Here is a 20,416-nt window from a genome sequence, read left to right as displayed (position 1 = left end):
GGAGAGTGGCAAGGGTATGGTATGCAGCCTGGTGCATTTTGGAGCACAATGCTGCAAATCTATTACTAAGTGATTGTGTCATTGCTCACTCATTTACAGACCACACATTCAAATGGCAACTAAATTTGCAGACATGTAGTTTTACTGATAAAAGTATATGGAGCACAATCAACGTGTGAAAATTGCTTTCAGTGAATAATTATTATTTTCATGTCACAAGTGTCTTGATTTGTTTCCACCCTATGAAATGTTTGTTTCCACCACATCTCAGAATTATAAAAAGTATAAATTGTGCTTTCTTAACTACTGATATATTTTGAACTATATGTGGGGTCCTTCTTCTACTCCGTTTTGGATTGGAATACATGGCATCATACAGTCTTATCTTTCACGCTTACTGTGCTCCGGCAAGATTGATCCAGTTCGTTTTACAAAATCCTCTCACTTAGCAGTCAAAGAACAAAGGTCAACCCCAACCTTCATGTTAAACGAATAAACAAATATCAGAAACAAAGCCTGACATTTCACCTCTGTCTTTAAAGCACAGCATTTGCCTTCTGAACTCAAGCATGGCTGTTAGTTACCACTGCTTTGCTTCCCGGTTCTTCCCTGTGCCTCAGTCTGCATTTGTGTGCCCCCCCTGACTGCATAGGTGATCTCATGCAAGGCCCTGTCTCTCATACAAGGCCCGTCTCAACTGTTGCAAAAAACACAGTTGATGGACAGAATGTAGAACAATGTCATACATTCACCCCAGTACAAGGATCTGGGCCTAAATCCATCGTTTTTTTGCACTCCACACCACCCTGGGTTAGACACTGGTTATATGCAAATTAGCTCTGACCCTGTGCCTCATGGGAACAGTCCAGTCCGAACTAACAAGCCATGTCTTTCCCAGACCGGAATCAAGCATCCAAGGACCGGTTTCTGGCTATCAGCCTTCATCAGCCTGGATAGCTTGACTCCAGTGGTGTGGAGAGCCTGGGACTCACGTCTGAGCATCCCCAGCCCACTCGGGGTGAAAATTGCAAAGAACACAGTTGATGGACAGAATGTAGAACAATGTCATACATTCACCCCAGTACAAGGATCTGGGCCTAAATCCATCGTTTTTTTGCACTCCACACCACCCTGGGTTAGACACTGGCTATATGCTTGATTCCGGTCTGGGAAAGACATGGCTTGGTAGTTCGGACATTCTGTCCAACTGTTTTTTGCAATTTTCACCCCCGAGTGGGCTGGGTATGCTCAGACGTGAGTCCCAGGCTCTCCACACCACTGGAGTCAAGCTATCCAGGCTGAATGAAGGCTGATCGCCAGAAACCGGTCCTTGGATTCTTGATTCCGGTCTGGGAAAGACATGGCTTGGTAGTTCGGACTGGACTGTTCCCATGAGGCACAGGGTCAGAGCTGATTTGCATATAGCCAGTGTCTAACCCAGGGTGGTGTGGAGTGCAAAAAAACGATGGATGTAGGCCCAGATCCTTGTACTGGGGTGAATATATGACATTGTTCTACATTCTGTCCATCAACTGTGTTTTTTGCCCGTCTCGCCCTGTGCCTTTAAGCCTCTATCTCATGCTACCTCCCTGTGTGACGTCAGACCACTCACCTCCACTCGCGTCCATCCATGATTTAGTGTTGTATTCTTAGTGCGCCTCGGTCTGACCCCAGCTTTGACCTCTCGCATGTGCCTCCTTTTCTCTCTGCCTCATTCTAGCGCCGCCTCGAGTGCTGGCCCGGTGTGACGTAGCCAGAGTTGGTTTTTCCTGCCCCCTCAGCTCGTTCAGCCCTAGATCGGCTGCGGACACCGTGTAAACTTGTGCAAGCCCCTTCTGTTCAACTGATTCTGACTCGTGTTAACCAATCAAACCGTGCAATGCGTCCCGTCGCACCTTTGATCTGCTACTGGTCTAGGCATCGGGTGCCTCTGACGGAACAAAATGTTTCTGTGAAATGAGAGACCGCACAGTGAAGTGGATCAGCTCAAGTGTAATCAAAAGACAGAAACCAGTCCCAATAAACACCCATGCCTCCCTCTCGCACCACCATCCCTCCTCCACTGTGACACAAAGCATTCTATTAGACCTGTCTTTTCACGCCTTTCCTCCCCCATTTTATTGTAATGTTCTATGAGTGTTTGCACCTTTTTTTAATGTTCTTGTTTTAAACGGCACATCGATTATTTTAGCTTCCTTATAAAGTTTTCTAGAAGTACTTAAACATATTTTATACGCTAACGATAACATGCCCTAATATTCATTTTGAAATCATTTTTATCAAAATGCGATAAAGCACCCCGTCTCTAAGGGACCCCGTCTCTAAGGCGCCTTATTCATGCGCATAAACGCACACAAATATGAACAAACCAGTCCCTGAGAAGCTAAGATTGCGCAGTAGCAGCCCTCCAGCTTATTTAGGGTTCCAGAAATAGGTTGTGCGTTGGGTAGGAGCTCTGCAAAATCCTAAAATGCTTTGAGTCCTATAAAGAGCAATTTTATTTTGAGAGTTTTATGAAGTGAAGGTGTCAGAATGCTGTAAAAAGACAAAACATCCGTTCCATCATGTGAAATATGTACCAACTCAACCAACAATCTTGTCGATATTATGACCCAGGTAAGTACCACAAAAGGCTCTTCGTCCTTGAACTCTTCTCACGGATTGTCAGCGAGGCCACTGTGAGTGTGGCAAGAGTTTCCCCAGTGAGTCTGGCTGTCCTGCTGTCTTCCCTGGATATGATCATCACGTGGGGAATGTATAATCAAATCCATACTTTTTTTTTTTTTTGTGATTGGCGATGGGTTCGATCAATTATCAGTGGTAGAGAGTTTTGGTTGAGAAATTGCAGCCATAGGCCTTATTCTTTTTACTGAATCGAGGTGTTTGAGCTGAAGATAACTTGTACTCTTTAGATCCTGAGAGAGCAGATACCTCCTGAGATAGTGAGATTGTGGGCTAGGTACTTGGGTGTGTCATAGCCGTCACAAATTAAGATCGATGAGATGATGGTAAAAGTTTCCTGTTGAAGGCTCGTCGGGTCAGTGTTCCCGGCGGTGCTCTCTCTCATCCCATTTGAGAGACTTTAGCTTGTTTATTTTGTTCTTATTTCTTTCCTGTAAGAACACAACGTTGGTCTTTAATATATGCCTACACTGCCTAGGCTTTGGAGTGTTCTCCAGGTAGATTTAATTTGTGGCAGCTCACTAGTTTGTGGGCTATGGTGGTCAGTTCACCTCCTACACCCAGCCTAGGTCCTGAGGCCTGGCTTGCACTTCTGCTGTGCCCACAGGAGTCTTTTCGCCTACTTGGACCTTCGCCTTGAGGAGTCTTGGTGTAATCGCTGGTTTCTTTTCTTTCCCACAGGTGCGGATGCTGGCTGATCCCACTGGGGCCTTCCCAAAGGTATGAAACTTCAAGTACTCAGCCCTTCATTGCCTTACTCTGTCTTCTCACCCACTGCCCTCTTTCCTGACATGTTTATGATGGGGGTGAGGGTTAAAGGATCAGGAAGTGGACCCTGCTGGTGCGACAGCTGTGAAGAGAAACTGGCCAGTCTTGGTCTTACTATGGTACCTTTTGGCAAGGGCTGCGAGTGCTGCTGAAGTAAGAGCTCCTGGGGAGGGTGAGCAAAATCAGCTCCGACAGAGGTATCTATTGGCAGTGCATAGGTTTGCTGCAGAAGCATTCCCATTCCTCGGGAGGCAGAGCCAAGCAGTTCTGTTAGGCAGAGTGACCTCTTCTGAGAAAGGGTCCCAAGTTGCTAAGAGTACAGCTCCTGTAGAAGGAAAGCCTGGTATTATTTTTTTAATGGTACTTTCTGGCAAGGTATTGGGAGTGCTGCTGAGATAACACACCAGCTGGGGAGAGAGTGGTAATGGCCCCTCCAATAGGGGAAGGGCTATGAATGCTGTTGATACTTTTTCTGGGGATGATGCACAGGCAAACAGTACTGATACAGCGACTCCTGCTAACGGTGGGTCGAAAAACTGCTGAGTTGAATGTATTTTTTTTAAAATTGTTTTTATATATTTTTTTTGTAGGCAGCAGGTCTGCTTCTGGATACAAAGCTTGTGCCTCTCTTTGGAAACCAGCGATGCAAGAGGTAAGCATTATTAGGCTTTTGGAAGTAAAAGTGACTATGGTGTTTACCGAGAGGCCATGGGAGCCAGTAAATAAACTTGCCTTCCGCCCCCACACCAACAGCATTATAGTCCTTTCTTGAGAGTATGATGCTTTTCTAGGACGAAAAATGGACATACTTGCTCTGAAAGTCTAAATTCAGTTAATTAAAATGGGGTCAAAATATGAGGAGGAATCTTTCAAATTTATATACGGCTGATAATCCTAAATAAACTAGCATGATTACTTAACCATAAAAACATAAGTTTTGTGAATGCCAAATGTTTGAGTCCAAAAGTAATGTATACTTGATTTTGGACCAGAATTAATGGTATCTTGGGCTGCTGTGCTGCATTTTTTTTTTCTCTTACAATTTTCCGCTAAAGCAGTATGATCACACTGGGATGGTTATCTAATTGGCAGTAGGTGGACACCTGCATTTTGTTTTCCTCTAGTGTGTATGCTAAAAGCTTATTCACATTGGATTGTAAATGCAAAAGTCCCACTATGATATGCCATTGAAGGGGGGGGGGGGGGGGGTTATATTAACACTCCTGTGTGGCAGGTGGTTGTTGGCATTGTGGAGAAAAGAGTGGTATCCTCCCGCCTTTTCAGACTGTCTTCAGGGCAAATAGTTCCACCATGGACAATATCGTAGCGCTCTTACCTCTCGCAGCAAGACGTATTGAATAATAACCTGCCCCTGTTTTGCTGCTTCATAGACTACTCCACGGCCTTCGACAGTCATCCAAAGACTGTTATGGGTAAAACTTGAATCTTGGGGGATCCCGGAAACCCTGCTAAAAGCAATAAAAGCCCTCTACAAGGGGACATGGGTCCGGGTCAAATTAAGTCAAACAATGGTAACACCAAGAATCCAAACTAACACCGGGCTAAAGCAGGGATGTGTTTTGGCCCCCCTACTATTTAACTTGGCCCCCCTACTATTTAACTTATAAGCTGCAGACTTTGGGCCACTTGAAAGGCGCCAGCCTAGTACCACTGAGATTGGGGAAGTTCGCCTCGGGAACTCTCCAGTATGTGGATGATACAGTGGTCATGGACCACACTAGGGTGGGGGCTCCTAAGAGCATTAAATAGTCTTGCAGTGTACAACAAGGAAAATAGTCTACAGATCAATGAGAGCAAGATCAGGATAGTAATCTTCGATAAATACCCTCACAAAAACCATGCAACATGGTCTCTGGATGAGCACAGATTCAGGACCGCTACATCCTAAAATTACTGGGGAGAGGGGGGGTATATGGGTAAAGGAGAGGGCCACAGAAGCAAACACATAAAGGAGTTAACACCGAGAATTAACAAAACAATTCTGTCACTCAGACATCTAAGCCATCGCCTTGTAAGTCCATCTATAGAACCCATGCTGACTGTATCTGGGCAAAACTAACTCCAGCAATCACTTCAGGTCACTTAGCCTCCTCAGGAGCACTTGAGAAAGTCATCAATGCTGCCCATTTAAAAGCTTACAAGACAGTGCTACAAGCTCCCAGACCAGCAAGGAACCCCAGGTTAAGGCTGGAAATAGGACTGAACAGACCGGACTAGGCACTACAGGGGGACCTAATAAAATATTACATCGGAGTACTGAAAGCCCCTAAAAAAAAATCTTAAATGTCCTAAAATTAATTTTCAGGGCAGAGGGTTCCCCATGGCGCTCAAAGTTGGATCAAGCAATAGACCAACTGAAAATCGAGGCAAAGAGCATGCCCCTTCACAAAATTCCTTACTCTGCCTGGGCCAAAGCTATGAAGCGCCAAGTCCAGACTAGCTCGTCTGCACTTGATCGATCATCACTCCGGTACAACTCTCACACCGGCCCTGAATAAGTCATATACTCCTGGGGTAGCTCAACCATATTTGCGAGACTCTCTCAGCCCAAGCAAGAAAGAAAATTCTGTACTTGTGGTTCACGCCACTCAAGATTTTGGTTTTCAACCCAAAATGGGCACGTACAGACATCAGCTCCTGCCGGTTATGCAATTATCGCAGAGAATCATGGCTACATCTCTTATGCTGCTGCCCAAAGCTGGCCAGTAATCGTCGTCCTAGTCGTTTGCTGGGCCTGGTCCTAGGGGACATGGGCCTCAGAACTTGCAGTGAGGCCTTGGAATGGTGCTTCTCAGAAACCACCACTTGCTTACTTGCCAGAGTTGGCAAGTTTACCCATCAAATTAGAATTGTACTTGATTCCTATCAAAAGGCCACAGATTTCAGGGTCCCTGTCATTCTGTAACGAAAATCATCTGTTGCCCGAACCCTGTCAGTCGTCACCAAACTCAGTGGTTTTTTGCACGGACACTGGAATCCTAAAGTGAAATTGGGGCCCACCAGGGGGCACGCTAAGAACTTTTATTAATGACAATTAACATCACGGAGGGAATGACCCTGTTGGATTTTTATATAACCATTGATCCCTACAGGAGAAAAAATGTGACAGGGTGGTGACCCAATATTTTAACTCCTTTTTAAATGTAAGTTTTAAATGGACATTAAGCAGTAAATGAAGCCCATGTAGCCATGGTGCAATTTTAAAGCTGAATACCGGGTTGTCCCTGTGAGAAGGGTGGTTGGGAGGGGGGGGGTTGCTGTTCATGTGTTTTGTACTGTAAAGATTTTAAGTAATCGCACAGTTAATAATAAAAGAATCCGGGTCTGCCTGCAGGCTTAAGTTTTGCATGTCCTGCTTAAGCCCCTATGCTTTCTTACCAAGCACAAGCAAGGTGCAGACTTGCTTTACGTGTCCTAAATGATGTGCCCAAGTAGAACAACAACAAGGGCCTACTTAGAGCGTAAGCCCCTTATCTGAGACTGTTTGTAATTAATGGTCTCTTTTCCTCTTTGCTCTTTCCTAGGTTCTCTATGGTCATTGATAATTGCATCGTGAAGTCTATCAACGTTGAAGAAGATGGCACCGGCTTGAGCTGCAGCCTGGCCAACAATATTGTGTCTCAGCTCTGAGTGGTTGTTAGCAAACCTTTACTCCTCACCACTGTGCAGCCTAGAGTGTAGCTGGTTGTGCTTGCTTGTGTTACCATCCTTCCCTCTTCTCCCCCCACCTTTCCCCCCCGAGTCCTCCGCTTTTATAATGTTTCTCCACCAGCATCCTTGTCCTTTTCAACGGTTTGCTTCTCTCGTCCTACCGTGCTGCAGCTGAGGGCATTGAACAGTTTTACTGCTCCAAGACTATGTAACCAGACTCTCCTTGCTGACCAACAACCTTCCTCGTTAATTGCAGTCAAAATTTGTAAGTGAAACTGGTGCCGGCTACCAGCGGGGCAACATTGACCTCCAGAATGACAACTGTTGTATTACTAAAAGGGTAGTGTAACCAGATCATTCAGGACCTTTTGGTGCCCCTCCCATAATGCCATGAAGAATCTGGGATTTCAGCCAGTATGGGATTCTCTGTGGGCCACAGGTGTTGAGCATTTTACTTATGTATTTAACGAGGATCCTGTTTGGCGCCTGACACTGGCACTGGGCTCATCCCAGCCTTTGAAGCATCTGAAGATCTAGACACACAACAGGGCGGTTGGATCATGCGTTCAACTGCTTGGAGAGCTAGTAGCAGCATCCAGGGTGGGCCATTATTGAACGGTTGGTGCAGTGTCGAAACAGCGCACCTTTATGGTTCTTCAGATAAAATGGTAATTCTTGCAGTATGTTCAGTTTTTCAAAACAAAGCACTTATAGATGCGAGCCAATTGGGGCGGGGGGGGGGGGGGGGTCAAATACAGGCACAAAGTGTACACTTAGATGTAATTTTCTCATTTGGACAGAAAGCTATGTGTACAAGTTAATTCCACTAGAATGGGACCTTGTTGCTAGTAGCCTGGTGGTGATGGGGCAACTCGTACCACTCTGTTTTGATGACGAAATATTTTATGCATGATTTCTGACGCTTAAAAACTGAATGGGGGTCCTCTGTATCTGCGTTTGCTTTGTTCTGGTTTAGATAGTTAATTGAGTTCAGATGCTGCCCTCATTGCCATAATCTCTGTCTTATGGTGTAGGTCGGAGAGAGACTTGGCACAGTCGTAGGCCTTTAACTATATGTTGAGACTGCTGTAGGACGAGTTGATGCGGATGGGCAGGGTTGTATGTTGCACTAACACAGGAAGTGAATGATTTGCAGCCAGCCCCAGTCTTCTAGCTCCCCTGTGGCACTTTGTTGTGGCGGAAAAGAGTACTTTATAAAGTCAAATTTGAAAGAGTATGTCGGATTTTATTTGCTCTGCAATAAACTGGAAATGGCACTATACAATTTGCTTTCTGTGTGTTATTTATTTTTGTAATTTTTTTTTATGGTGGTTCTTGGTGACCTGAGAACGTGTATGAGGGTGGCGAGGAGTATGTGTAGAACTAAGGACCGCTCTGAAATCAGAAGGTGTGTAGCCCAAAGGACTGCGTGAATGAGCAGCTGCAGGAGGAATGTTGTAGAACAGATTTCTCCAACGAGTAACTTTTGAGCTACTGGTAGCTCGCCAACTACCTGTGAGTAGCTCTCCTGTTTGCAGCCCAGCCTACCAATTTAGAAGCACTTGCTTTGATGAATTAATAGATGTGTAACAAAATTAAAGAGCCTTTATTTGAGACGTAAATATGCATATTTTCCGAGCTCATAAGCTGATGATCAGAAAAAATGGTTGAATTACCAAAATATATTTAATGATGACGTTTGATAGATCATAAAGTACTGGAGAAACGTATTACAATTACCTTGGTACCAGTGGCATTGCAGCTGTGTCTGTCATGCATTTGCCATGTAGAGGCATTAAAAACTTTTTTTTTTTTTTTTTTTAAACAATACTTTTGGCAAACCTACTTGGTGATCGTGAGTGATAATCTTGCTTTGGGTAGCCACTAATGTAGTCTTGTCTGATGTGCTTACTGTTGCAGCACTAATCATATTAGTAACGCAGGATGATTTTCATTGAACAAAAGTAGCTGTTTTTACAAAAAAAAAAGGTTGCAGACCCATGTTGTAGACGCTCTTGCTTCCTTCAGCTTACCTTACTTCAGACTGAGCCCTCACTGAAGGAACTAGACATTAGTCAGTGGCACATTTTCTGAGTTCCTGGTGCAGAAAACAGAAAATCGTTTCTTCAAGGAAGGAAGTTAAACCTAGAATAGCAATATTACAAAATATGAATTGTATGTTGTTAAATTGAATGCCCTTCCCAGTTCTTTGCGTAATGTGGGCTTGAAACCCCCCCCCCCCCCCCAATACATGGTACAAACACGCCTCATGCAGAAACATATAAAACCAGTATTTACAAATGGAATAGGTCTGGCCTTGCCTGATACAATCGCCACAAACCGGGCATCAGAAAAATCTTTGCACTTCAGAGTGTTGGCTTTTGTTAAGATTGACAGTCCAATACCCTAGAGAAGTGCCACGTGATGCAAATTTATCTCTTGGGGCTTTGGGGGGGTGCTTAGGGTACTGATACGAGCCATATAGCCTCTTCAGGCCGTGCAAGAGCCTTGCCGGAGGACAGCTGACAACCGAACCCTCCCTGGTGATGTTCTAAATTGTGGGGAAAGGAGGTGCGCTGTCGGGGGACCCTCTGGAAGTGCACTTAGAACTGGCAGTGTTTTAGGGATGGAGCAGTTCTACACTATGGGAGTGAGGTTACTGCTAGGCTACGTTTCACCAGGGTGCTCAGGTCTGCCACCTGGTACCGCTGCCGCTCATAGGTGGGTGACGAGTGACACAGCAAAGAGGTAGGGTCGTACAGAGCCAGTATCTTGTCCCTTCTATTCCAGGGCCCTGCTCACATGGTTGTTTACTGCATTTGTCTCCCATGCCTTCAATTTAGAAGCTTCCATTTGGCAGCGGCCGCCTGGGCCAAGCTTCCCGCATTGGATGTTGTGCCACACAGCACTACCTTCCCCAGGCTCATATGCCACATTACCTTGGCGGGAAGGCATGCTTATCTTCCCGCTTGGGTTCTCAAATTCGCTTGATTACGTTGACGCCCACATCTCCTCTACAGCTGCTGTCTCTTAAATCAACATGACCTACTTTGCCCCGAAAAGGCTGAAATTTGCCCCTCAGACACAAACCTCGTGTTTCTTTTCAACCCATGAATAACAAGCATTTACAATGCAACGGTTTCGCCTTTGCAATGCCTCGGCACTGCCAGGTCGTGCATCTAAGGATGGAACGAGTAGTACAGAAGAATTCACTTTAATAAACTACTACGTTTACTTCGACTCAAGGTGAGAATTTTAGATGCAGTTGAGGGGCACTGGTCATGGTCCCCACGCAAGAAGACAAACTAACCTCCTACCTCTGGTTTTAGCTACAGGCGGCCATAAATGCCAGTACCTGCTGTGCTTATGACAGCTACGTCCCTAAACATTTGATTTAATGGCCTATATGAGCTATATCTCAAGTTACAATCCCCCAAAGACATCTTACGTCTGAACTCCACGATCAGGAGCACCCAATCTTGGCTGGCTGATAACCACCTCAAACTAAACGCTATGAAGACTGAGTTCCTTCTGATCGCACCTCCCACAAAAATATCTACCACACAAACATGGCTTAAGCACCTAACAGCACTCCATGTCCAACCGACCATAGTGGATTCAGCAAAATCTTTAGGCATAACACTTGACACCAACCTCAACATGCAGCAACATATCAGCAAGGCAACAAAGGGAGCGAACTTCCAGATCAATACTCTGAGGAAACTTAAACCCTACCTCCCAGCCAAAGACTTCCAAACAGCAGTACAATCGCTAGTCATCCCACGTATTGAATACGGCAGCACGCCCTCTGCGGACTCCCCCTAACTACTACCGCACCACTAAGAGCTTCGCTGAATGCTGCAGCGAGACTCATCACTGGGTCAAAAAAGCACTCCCACATTACCCCTGACTTGAAATCCCTGAACTGGCTGCCTTTTGAAGCCAGAATACAGCTGAAAATAGCCTGCATGACACACAAGGCGGTACACCTAAACTCACCCGGCTACCTCGCTCAGAAACTGACAATCTCTGGGGGAACTAGAAACACGAGAGGCACAAACAATCTTCTGCTGAAACCTCGAAGATTCCGGAAGGAAAAAACTTACAAGCGCTCCTTCTCAGGATTGGCGCCTAGGATTTGGAATTCACTCCCTCCCGAAACCAGGCTTATCTCTTCCACTACACTCTTCAAAAAGGAAGTAAAAGCGATCCTCATGGCTAAATACACTTGATCTATCATCTCGAACTCTGTCAACACCTTGCACCGATCTGTTTTGCTTGCTTGACTCATTTACTTATTTGTATGAGTTGTTTTATTACTCACGTGATGGCTTCCAGCCACCTATTTGTACTATGTGATCTATTGATTTATTGTTTGACTATGTTCCCTCATGTACCCCTCTATGTAAAGCGCTCTGATATCTGTGAAGATCTTGTTCGCGCTATATAAAACGTTGAAAATAAAATAAATAAATGGCCACACTCCGCTTGATTGATGTGGTTTCCCTACTCATTTTCAAATGCCTTTCCGCCACGTGTGATCCTCGACCAATAAAGCGGAACACGCGCTCAGTGTCTTGCTGCATGTGTGTCGTTTTCTTGCGGGTCACTCTTCGATGTAGGTTGCCCTTATGGTAAATGGTTCTTGCGTCTTTGGTGCATTTGTGCATATTTATCAACACTTAATTAGCAACACGACCCTGTGTGAGGGGAAAGGGTTCAGATATATATGCGTGTCAAAGTTGTAAAGGCCGGTGCACGAAGGGGCAGGGAAGGGTACCAAAGATACAGGTGCGTCCGTGCCTGTGACACCTGTTGCAGCGGTGACATGGGAGGCTGTCGGAAAAGTTGCACTGTGCCCAGATAGAAGCTGTGTGTCACCTTCCCTCTAAAGGACGGTGGGGCGGTGCTGTCACTAGCACAATGTGACCGCTGTCACTGTAAACGTGTTCACACACCCGATGCGCTCCATCCCTCTCGGCGCAGATGTTCCTTCCATAGTACAAGACAGTATGAACATAGAGCTGTTCGTCGCCGCGATCCATTGGTGCAGCAGGTGCAGTGGCACCGAGGCCCAGTGCCTTAGTGTGGTGGGGGGGTGCATTTCCTCTCTAGCACTAGGGCTCGTGACACACTGGGTGCTCTAATGAGCGCACGCATGTTTATTCCACCTCAACCATGAGCGTAGTGGAACAGGTATGTGGCCACTGTCACCCAGAAGTGTGAGAGGTCGACACTACTCAACCAGGAGGCAGGGGGAAAATGTACCTCTTTTGCCCTGGGACTCAAAAACCCTTGCTACTCCAAAGCACCTGTCCTACGCATGGGTAGTAAAATATATCAATAAGTGGGGTACAGAGGGCCCATCACACGTGCCCCACGCTCCGTGACACACTGATGCACTAATGATGTCGCCTCTGTCGCTGGCCAAGAAGAGCCATGTAGAAGCGACGGGGGTATTGGGGTGGCTCTTCAGTGCCAATCCAAACGCATTTGAAAACCCCCTGTAACCAGGCAGCCGCAGAGGGACTTTGATGGGGCCATACTGTTTCTGGTAGAACCGTGTTAATGATGACCGTGAACTGCACAGCGCTGCCAGTGCCGCTATAACGACTTGAAGGGTAGCGATGACGTCACGTCGACCTCCCAATGCCAGCTGTGGTACATCCATAAGGACTGGCAGCGACTCCACCATCACACTGGCTCAAGGCGCTCCAACTCTCAAGGCGGCCACCAGTCCCCCTTCACCGCCTCACTCATTCTGTCACCCCTGTTCTGAGAAACAAACTAGCAGCTGGATGGGCACGCGCCCGCTTAAGCGGTTTCTCCCTGGTTCCACAGAGAAGGGCGTCTTGGCGCTATATGTGTCAAGGGGCATCCAAACGTGTGAAAAGACAAGCAGCGAGTGAACTTGGTTTCCCAAATACTCTTGAGGTGAGTTTTGGGAAAGTGCCGACCGTTCTCGCTCAACAGGGTCACACAGGGTTCCACAGTGGTAAATACGACAAACAACAGCCGGAATAGCCAGGCACCCTGAAGATGGCTTACACGTGCACAATGCATCCCTTTCCATAGAGGGAACATTGAATGACAATTAATAATCCGTCTAAAGACTCACTTTTAAATTTAATCCCCCTGAATGTGTGTGCATTGGTTACGTTAAATTTCACAGCCTGCACTTGCGGTAAAACCAGAAAGCAAGCAGCGAGAGGAGCACGCAGCGCCCAAAGGTTTTGGAAACACTTACCAGGCTTTGAGTACTGACCGTAAGAAGAAAGCAACCAGGAGCTTAGCTGACATGATGAGAGCAGAGATAACCGGGCAAAGGGCAGGCGGCGCACCTCCAGGCTGCCTCCCGTCTCCGGTCCTCTGTATCCTTCTTGAGTGCAATGGAGGCAGCGAACTCCATCACTTGGACTTGTGGGACGAAAATAGGTCTGAGCTCAGCCGGCCAATAATGGCTGAAAGCGCATAATACTTGAAAGTCCTGCCTAAAAGCATCCAGAGTGGGTTTTTCCACTGGACTCTGGTCTGCAGTTACAGTCTCAGAGAGGGCACGCCGTCGGGGCCCAGGAACATGGCCTGCTTCCAAGTAGCAAAGTAATGAAACCTAACAAGACTAACAAGAAAAGATGCAAGCAAATCAAAAAGGTGTGTATTCATAGGATGGGCGGTGGGTCTCCGAGAAGTGAGAGACCACCTGCGCTGCCCCAGCCCTGGTTTAAGAACTAGATCCCCATGTTGACGGAGTTTACGCACCAGGAACATGTCCCTCACTGGAAAGCTTCCTCGGACTCCTAGACTCGGCCCCCCCTCTCTCAGAACAGTCACTCAAAGGAGGAGTGTGGAAAGCGGCCTGCCGGTCCCGAGTTCGGCTCGAGTCTGGGAGCGTGGCAGAGTTCGGGAGAAGGCGAAGGTGAAAGAGGGCTAGATTCTCACAGGCCCTCTCCATACAGGGAGGAGAGCAGGCAGGTCTCACTCAGAGCTGCCTGCACGGTCCAGAGAGGCGGGTGGGTGGCTAGTCCTAAGCCCCGAGGCTCGGCAGCACGCTGCACTACCCACAGCACTTGAGCGGTGCCCTTACCAACCTTGGGCTAAGCCCGGGTGCACTCCCAGGGCCTCACTGCCTTCGGACACGTGAGGATTGTGCCTCTCAGATGGACAGCAGCCTCGAGACGAAGGGTAAGGTTGTGCCATGGGCAGACCCTTTCTAGGAGTGGCAGCTCTCGCTGTACAGACGAGTCTTCGGCTTTCTTCCTTCTTGCAAGCCCGAGAACCTCGCCCTGTCCACCAGACCATGAAATGCAAACTAGGTGACATTTCAGAGACCGGCCTACTTAAAGATGGCAGGCCAGAGGCACACAACCCTTACAGAGCGGGCGCCGGTCCCTGCCCTGGACACTGAACTCTGAACCGCGCAGCTTTGTTGGTGACACCCTGCTCGACGGGCTGGCGGCGCTCTCTGGACTGGGCCCTCGCTTTTAAGCTGCTTCACAGCTTGAGCAGACTAGCAACACGTTGGGCGTTTCTCTCATTGCCTGGGATTTAGTATCTCAGCCTAATCTAGCAGTGCACTTCTACTGTTCTGCAGGGCCCAAACTTCACAAACGTAGTGTCATTAAAAAAAGTACTTAGTCATGAGTGCGCTTTCCAAATTGTTGGTTTCCTGATTTGAATCTGTGTGCCATATATCCAATTTTAGGGCTTTGTGGTGGCAACCGAGGAACTCTTTGCACTATCTGAAAGGTAGCGGCACCTGCTTAAACTGATCCTGGCATAAGTCCTAACACAAGCTGGAGCAAGGGTCAGAACAACGTAGGAAAAAAAATAAAAGGCCACGGACAGTGGGCGGGTGGGAGGGAGGAGGCACGGACAGTGGGCGGGCGGGAGGGAGGAGGCACGGACAGTGGGCGGGCGGGCGGGAGAACTTCGAGAAGGCACGGACAATGGGACGGCGAGAGGGAGGGTGTGGGGGGTGGGACTTAAAAAAAGAGTCAAACGCCCACGATTCGTGTTCTGACGGGGAAAGAGTGATGGACAACCATGTCTTCCAATGGCTAGCCTCCATTTATGGAGCTAGCCAATGGAAGAAGGGGCGGTTTCAAGTCCCCACTACTGAGAACATTAGATTTTGCCCTGGGCGGAGCACTGCTTCGCAGTGCTACGGCCAGGGCGAAACCTAAAAATGTGGTCCTATATAATCAACACTAACTCTGCACCTGCAACCAAATGTTAAACATGCCCAGGATCCACCAGCTGATCAGATTCAGTGCATCCACCAAAATACTCCTGAACTCACCAGCATTCAGCAGGCTTAACTACAACTACTACTACTACTACTACTGATGTTTTAAAGGGATCCTCCTGAATACTACTTTTCAGCACTTCCCAAAGTCCAGTACTCTGCATAATCTACCCAGGCATGCTTCACGGCATCTTGGCATAACCGAGCAGACTGACTCTCTCTCTCTTTATAAACTAGGGCCATAAAGAAGGTACTAGCGCATGTATCCATGCCTGTGAATGGAATGTGCCTGTAACAACCTCTCTGGTACCCTGTATACCTGCTCACTTCCCCTGGAATCTGTGGTCTTCTCATTATAACCTTGTCACCATCACACCACCCTGTCGGCTTCAGTTTCTTAAACCCTCACAGCTGTAACTTCCTCCCACCTGGCACTGGGGAAACCAGGGTACTAAACTGCATTAAAACCTCCTCTGCGAGGGACACGGATGAATACTTCCTCACATCACACTGATGTAAATATATAGATTGCAGGCTTGGTTGCTTTAGTGAATTAGAAATGCAAGGGTTGTACAGATGTAGGTCTGTCATTTACTGTTCTAATAATAGAAAGATAAGAAAACATAGCAACTTTGACTATGTGTAGTTGGCCCATAGTCCCTTTCTTTTTAATCTTTCTATATATGTTCAGTTGCTTGGTGTCCGCATCCCTGCCTCGGATGCTTATCCATTTCGTGTGGCTTGCAGGAAGAGTGTATTGTGAAATTATCTTTCCATTACAAACACTGCTGTGACGAAAACAGGCCAAGAATCTGCCTCTGCATGGATTGAGGAGAAACATAATTACATTCATTGCTGCCTCTCCACACATGGCGGTGATTGGCATTCAACCCTGCCAACGGCTCATTTAGCTTGTACCTATATTTATTATTGGTTCTACATTGATCAACTAAGCAAGTAGTGGGATGGACGCTATTGCTTAATCTGTGTCAGTCTTTTCCAAAGCTTAACACCAATACTTATTCATAGCAGTCCACCACATGGTTGCACTGTGTTTGTGAGCAGAGCACCTCACCAGAATAATACTAAAGCCTCCAGACCATTCCTATGGCTCGAGTGACTTTGAGCAGGCCAAACTAGTGTTTGCAGGAGTGTGATTGTTAGTAGGTAGTGCTGGTACTCCCACATTTCAGCTCTGGCTAGGTAAATGGGTGGTCCAAGCAAGAGTGACCTGAGAAATGCCTAAAGCCCTGGCATTTGTTTTTCTAACAAACTAAGCAGTGGTTGCACAAGTGGCGTACTAACTAAAGGCCAAGTTGAGGCAGGAGCCCATAGGCTATCTTCATTGGGGGTTAGTGGCCACCATTGGTGGCCTGCCCTTCATAACTCACTTACTGCAATGAAGGAGTCTTGAAAGTGCTATTTCTAGTCTACTTCAATGCTTTTCTACTACACCCCCCTCTCAGGCTGCAGAAGTGGGTGCCAGACTACAATAGGGAACCTGCGTGCCAGTGCCATGAGCTACCCTAGTGGTGGTGCGCCCAGCCTTGCTTTGGGTCCTGGAGCAGCTTGCCTCTTACCCACAGAAGCCCTTTCCCAAGCTGGCGCACACCCCTTCTGCTGACCTTATGCAGCAAAGTGCCTGAGAATGTGCATTTCCAAGTGGTAATTAACTGATTTCTAGGTTTTGAGTGGCCCTTTCCTTCAGTGTTCAGGGCTGACTGAAAATAATGGTCAAATGTTTTTATTATATAGGTATTTGTGTGTGTACTTTTAATGTGCACTGGCACCATTGTACATGGTCAAGAACTTGCTGTATGAAAACCAAAATAATCAAACATCTGGTTCCTCTGTACCTTTCTGAGGGTGCCAGGCAGCAGTATTTTAGATGCCGTCATGGGCCCCAACACTAACCCAGTTTGAAATTATTTTGGAACATTCCTTCTTAGAGCAAGCACATTCCAACTTCTTCCTGCATCTGAACAGTTTTTTTTACTCCAGCCTGTATCATCTCTGCCTATCCCACTAGGACACTGTATTCTTGCAGTCCCACCTAAAAATGGCCATGTCTCCAACCACGCTTGGGTTCATTTTTTTTTCTTTTTCTTACCAATATACAGTAGCAAATGCACAGCTACAGTATCTTTTAAGCCTAGGTGGGCAGTGCAGGTGTCTGCATCACCTCATCAGTTTTTTTTTAAGTGAATGAATGGGTGTTTTGTAGAGTGCACAGCTACTCCGAAGAGCATACCAGCACTAACGGACGAAGCCCAGGTACACACCCACCAACAGGGAGCCTACTGCCCAGCAGAAAAGAAACGGGCTTATTTACAAGCCCGTTGTGCTGCCGGAGCGTCCCTTTTAACATGGGGGGGGGGGCAGGGCGGGGGTGACTTACTAGCGGCACGAGGGACTTGTAAATAAGCCCCCAGGTTGAAGTCCTTTTCAAAATGTTGTCTTAGGCGATCAGGCATAGTTTGTGAGGGAGCTCATTCCAAGCTTTAGCAGCAAGAGAGGAAAATGTTTTGCTGCCCCATTGAACGCGCTTAAAACACCGAATTGACAGAAGTGAAACAGAGCGCAACATAGACTTGGCTTCACCCAATTAAGTATTACACTCGTCTCATGCTATTGTCAATTTAGTGTATCATTCCTTCTTTGAAGTGCTCCCATTGGAATGCACAAACAACTATTTTACATCTGCAAAGCACATACACACATCACACTTTATTACATTCAATCCTATACAAAAAAACAATCACTTGTGCTATTTCCCCCAGAAATGGCAAATCTGGTCAGCACATTTGTCCTGTGATCTATGTAAACCGAATTTGTGAATGCTTGTGCTGGCACATTAAAGCCCGACCTCTTGGGTTTGCAAATGCTTGTTTTATTTAATATGACTTAGATCTTGGTCCTGAATCCTACAGTTGATTTGCTATAATATCTGTGAGGTTCTGGATACTACTGTTCAACAAATAGTTAAATGGCAGTGAAGCACAGATGTTGACCGTAAAACCGGCTGTGAATTTAATGGGTTATTCATAATGTTCAGCTCTATGAAGAGAAATACCTTAAAATGTAATGAGACTGGGTCACTGAAGTTTCTGATTTTGTCAGACAATGGGTGTTCTGAGAATTTTGAGGCCGGTCTGGTGGTTTGTGTAGACTATCACGAGAGGACTTTCTCCGTTGGTACTCTGAAAGGAGCAGAATCTAAACTTTTGGCACGGTAAAAAGAATAACTTATCTGGAATTAGAATCCTTGATAATCCGGGCTAGAACCATTCTTCTGATCTGTGTGCCAAGGTGAATGCTTTGAAAGTTGTGTGTTGTGTGATCTGGAGCTTTTAGGGGGTCCTTGTTTTTCTCCTATTTCATTTTCCCCCTCATTTGGAAACCTCAGGCGAATTACATTTGTAGAAACTGGTATAATGCCTTTTTCGCATATGTAGTGCTCTGCTAATTTAAGAAAGCTAATTTTAGATGGAGATCACACGCCTCAAAAGGTTCCTGCATGCAGAATGCAGAGGGGTTGCATTTCCTACATGTATTTTGCTCTTCCCCACATTAAAACAATAAAACACCTTACCAGGTGATTTTATATTCCTTCTGCACATGATGGATTACATATTAATTTGTGATTTTTCTTCAGTAGAAAATACAACTTAGATTTTTAATGCAGCGGAAACTGGGCAGATGTAGCTTATTCAATTGAAAATAAAAACTTGCAAATTCCAGAAAGCATGCAGGAAACGTGTCAAGCAAGATCCTCACATCACTACACTGGTTCCCTTACATAGAAAGATCTTAATTCAAAACATACCTTGTATGTATAATGACCCCCTCACTTTCTTCAGTCCTGCTTTTTTCTTTTTTTTTTACAACTTCAAATCCCTGATTGCAGGTGTTAGTCTAATTAGTTAAATGGAAGCAAAACAAGATCACAACACCCAGAATGGCTTCGGCTACCCCTCAAAAGTCCAGTACTGAAAACTGTGTTCATAATGGCCTGGAGGAAGGTGGTTACCCCTACATGGCGGTCCACTAGGGATCTCTTCAGGCTCTTGAAACTGTATCACACCAACCAGAACCTTAGGCCAGTCAACCTTAACCTCCTTGTCACTAAGCATGGGCGGATCTAGCGGATCTCGCGTACGCGAACTTGCGGATTTACGGATTCGCAATCCGCGAAGATCCGCGAACTCTAGCGGATTTGCGGATTTTTCCGTTTTTTGTGTTGGCGCGTGTTCGCGCCGATTTTGGGACAAGTTCGCAATTGCGAACTTACTTTTCGGCTCGCAACGGCCGCGACTATGTTGTTTCTACGTCTGGTTTATCATCACAGGTTCACAGCACCCTCTGTTTCACCACTGCCACCCTCTGGGACACCCATGCCACCCTCTGGTACATCCTCACTGGCACCTATTAGGTTTATTTATCACTGTAGATTATGGTGGTTGAAAAAAGCAAGCACACCTGCCCTTCTTCAACTGCCATCAATTAATTTGTGTTTCATTAATGTGTCAGTAATTTTGAAAGTTCCAGTCTGGCTGGCACCTGCTTCCTTCCTTATCTGTAATTTGCTTTTTGTTGCAGTGAAATTTTTTTTTCACAGGACCTTTATGGTGCTATTCTATGAGCCTGCTGTTTGGGTCATAGCAGGGTCATAGAATAGTTGCAAACTCTGGAGGGGCCCATCAGGAAGCACTACCTTGAATGTTACTAATGTTAAGTTTGAACTTTTGCACCTGCTCATTGCTTTCAGTTTAGCTAAAATCGTTTTTTCTGCAATTTCGCGCGTTTTTTGGGGCGCGAATCCGTGCGAGATCGATTTCGGAAGCCGCGAATACGTGCGAATACAAAATTGTTTTTGTTGCGACGTGTATGTTCGCGTGATCTTGCGCGTGTTCGCGAGGCGCTTCTAGCTATACGTTTGCCAAGTTACCCTATCGGTCGTACACGGGCGCGGCCATCTTGTTGGCGTGACGTAATTCCGTTTCCGCCCGCTATGTGTAATCTCGCAAAGTGTGCTGCTCGCTAGTACAA

The 20,416-nt window shown here is 46.4% G+C and overlaps 1 protein-coding gene across 1 annotated transcript in view; it reads left to right on the top strand.

Annotated features, from left to right (window-relative positions):
* Nucleotides 1-8,407, top strand: part of PRDX5 (peroxiredoxin 5) — a 37,646-nt gene extending 29,239 nt beyond the window's left edge. The window contains exons 4-6 of the mRNA XM_078660505.1: nt 3,364-3,402; nt 4,041-4,102; nt 6,996-8,407. Of these exons, the coding sequence (XP_078516631.1) occupies nt 3,364-3,402; nt 4,041-4,102; nt 6,996-7,101 (207 nt within the window). The 3' untranslated portion in view covers nt 7,102-8,407. The remainder of the gene's footprint in view (nt 1-3,363; nt 3,403-4,040; nt 4,103-6,995) is intronic.
* The last annotated feature ends 12,009 nt before the right edge of the window (nt 8,408-20,416 follow it).

Source organism: Lissotriton helveticus, chromosome 9 (genome assembly GCF_964261635.1).
Source record: "Lissotriton helveticus chromosome 9, aLisHel1.1, whole genome shotgun sequence".
NCBI lineage: Eukaryota > Metazoa > Chordata > Amphibia > Caudata > Salamandridae > Lissotriton > Lissotriton helveticus.
The sequence above is the reverse complement of the archived record's forward strand: the minus strand, read 5'-3'. Positions and strand labels throughout refer to the sequence as shown.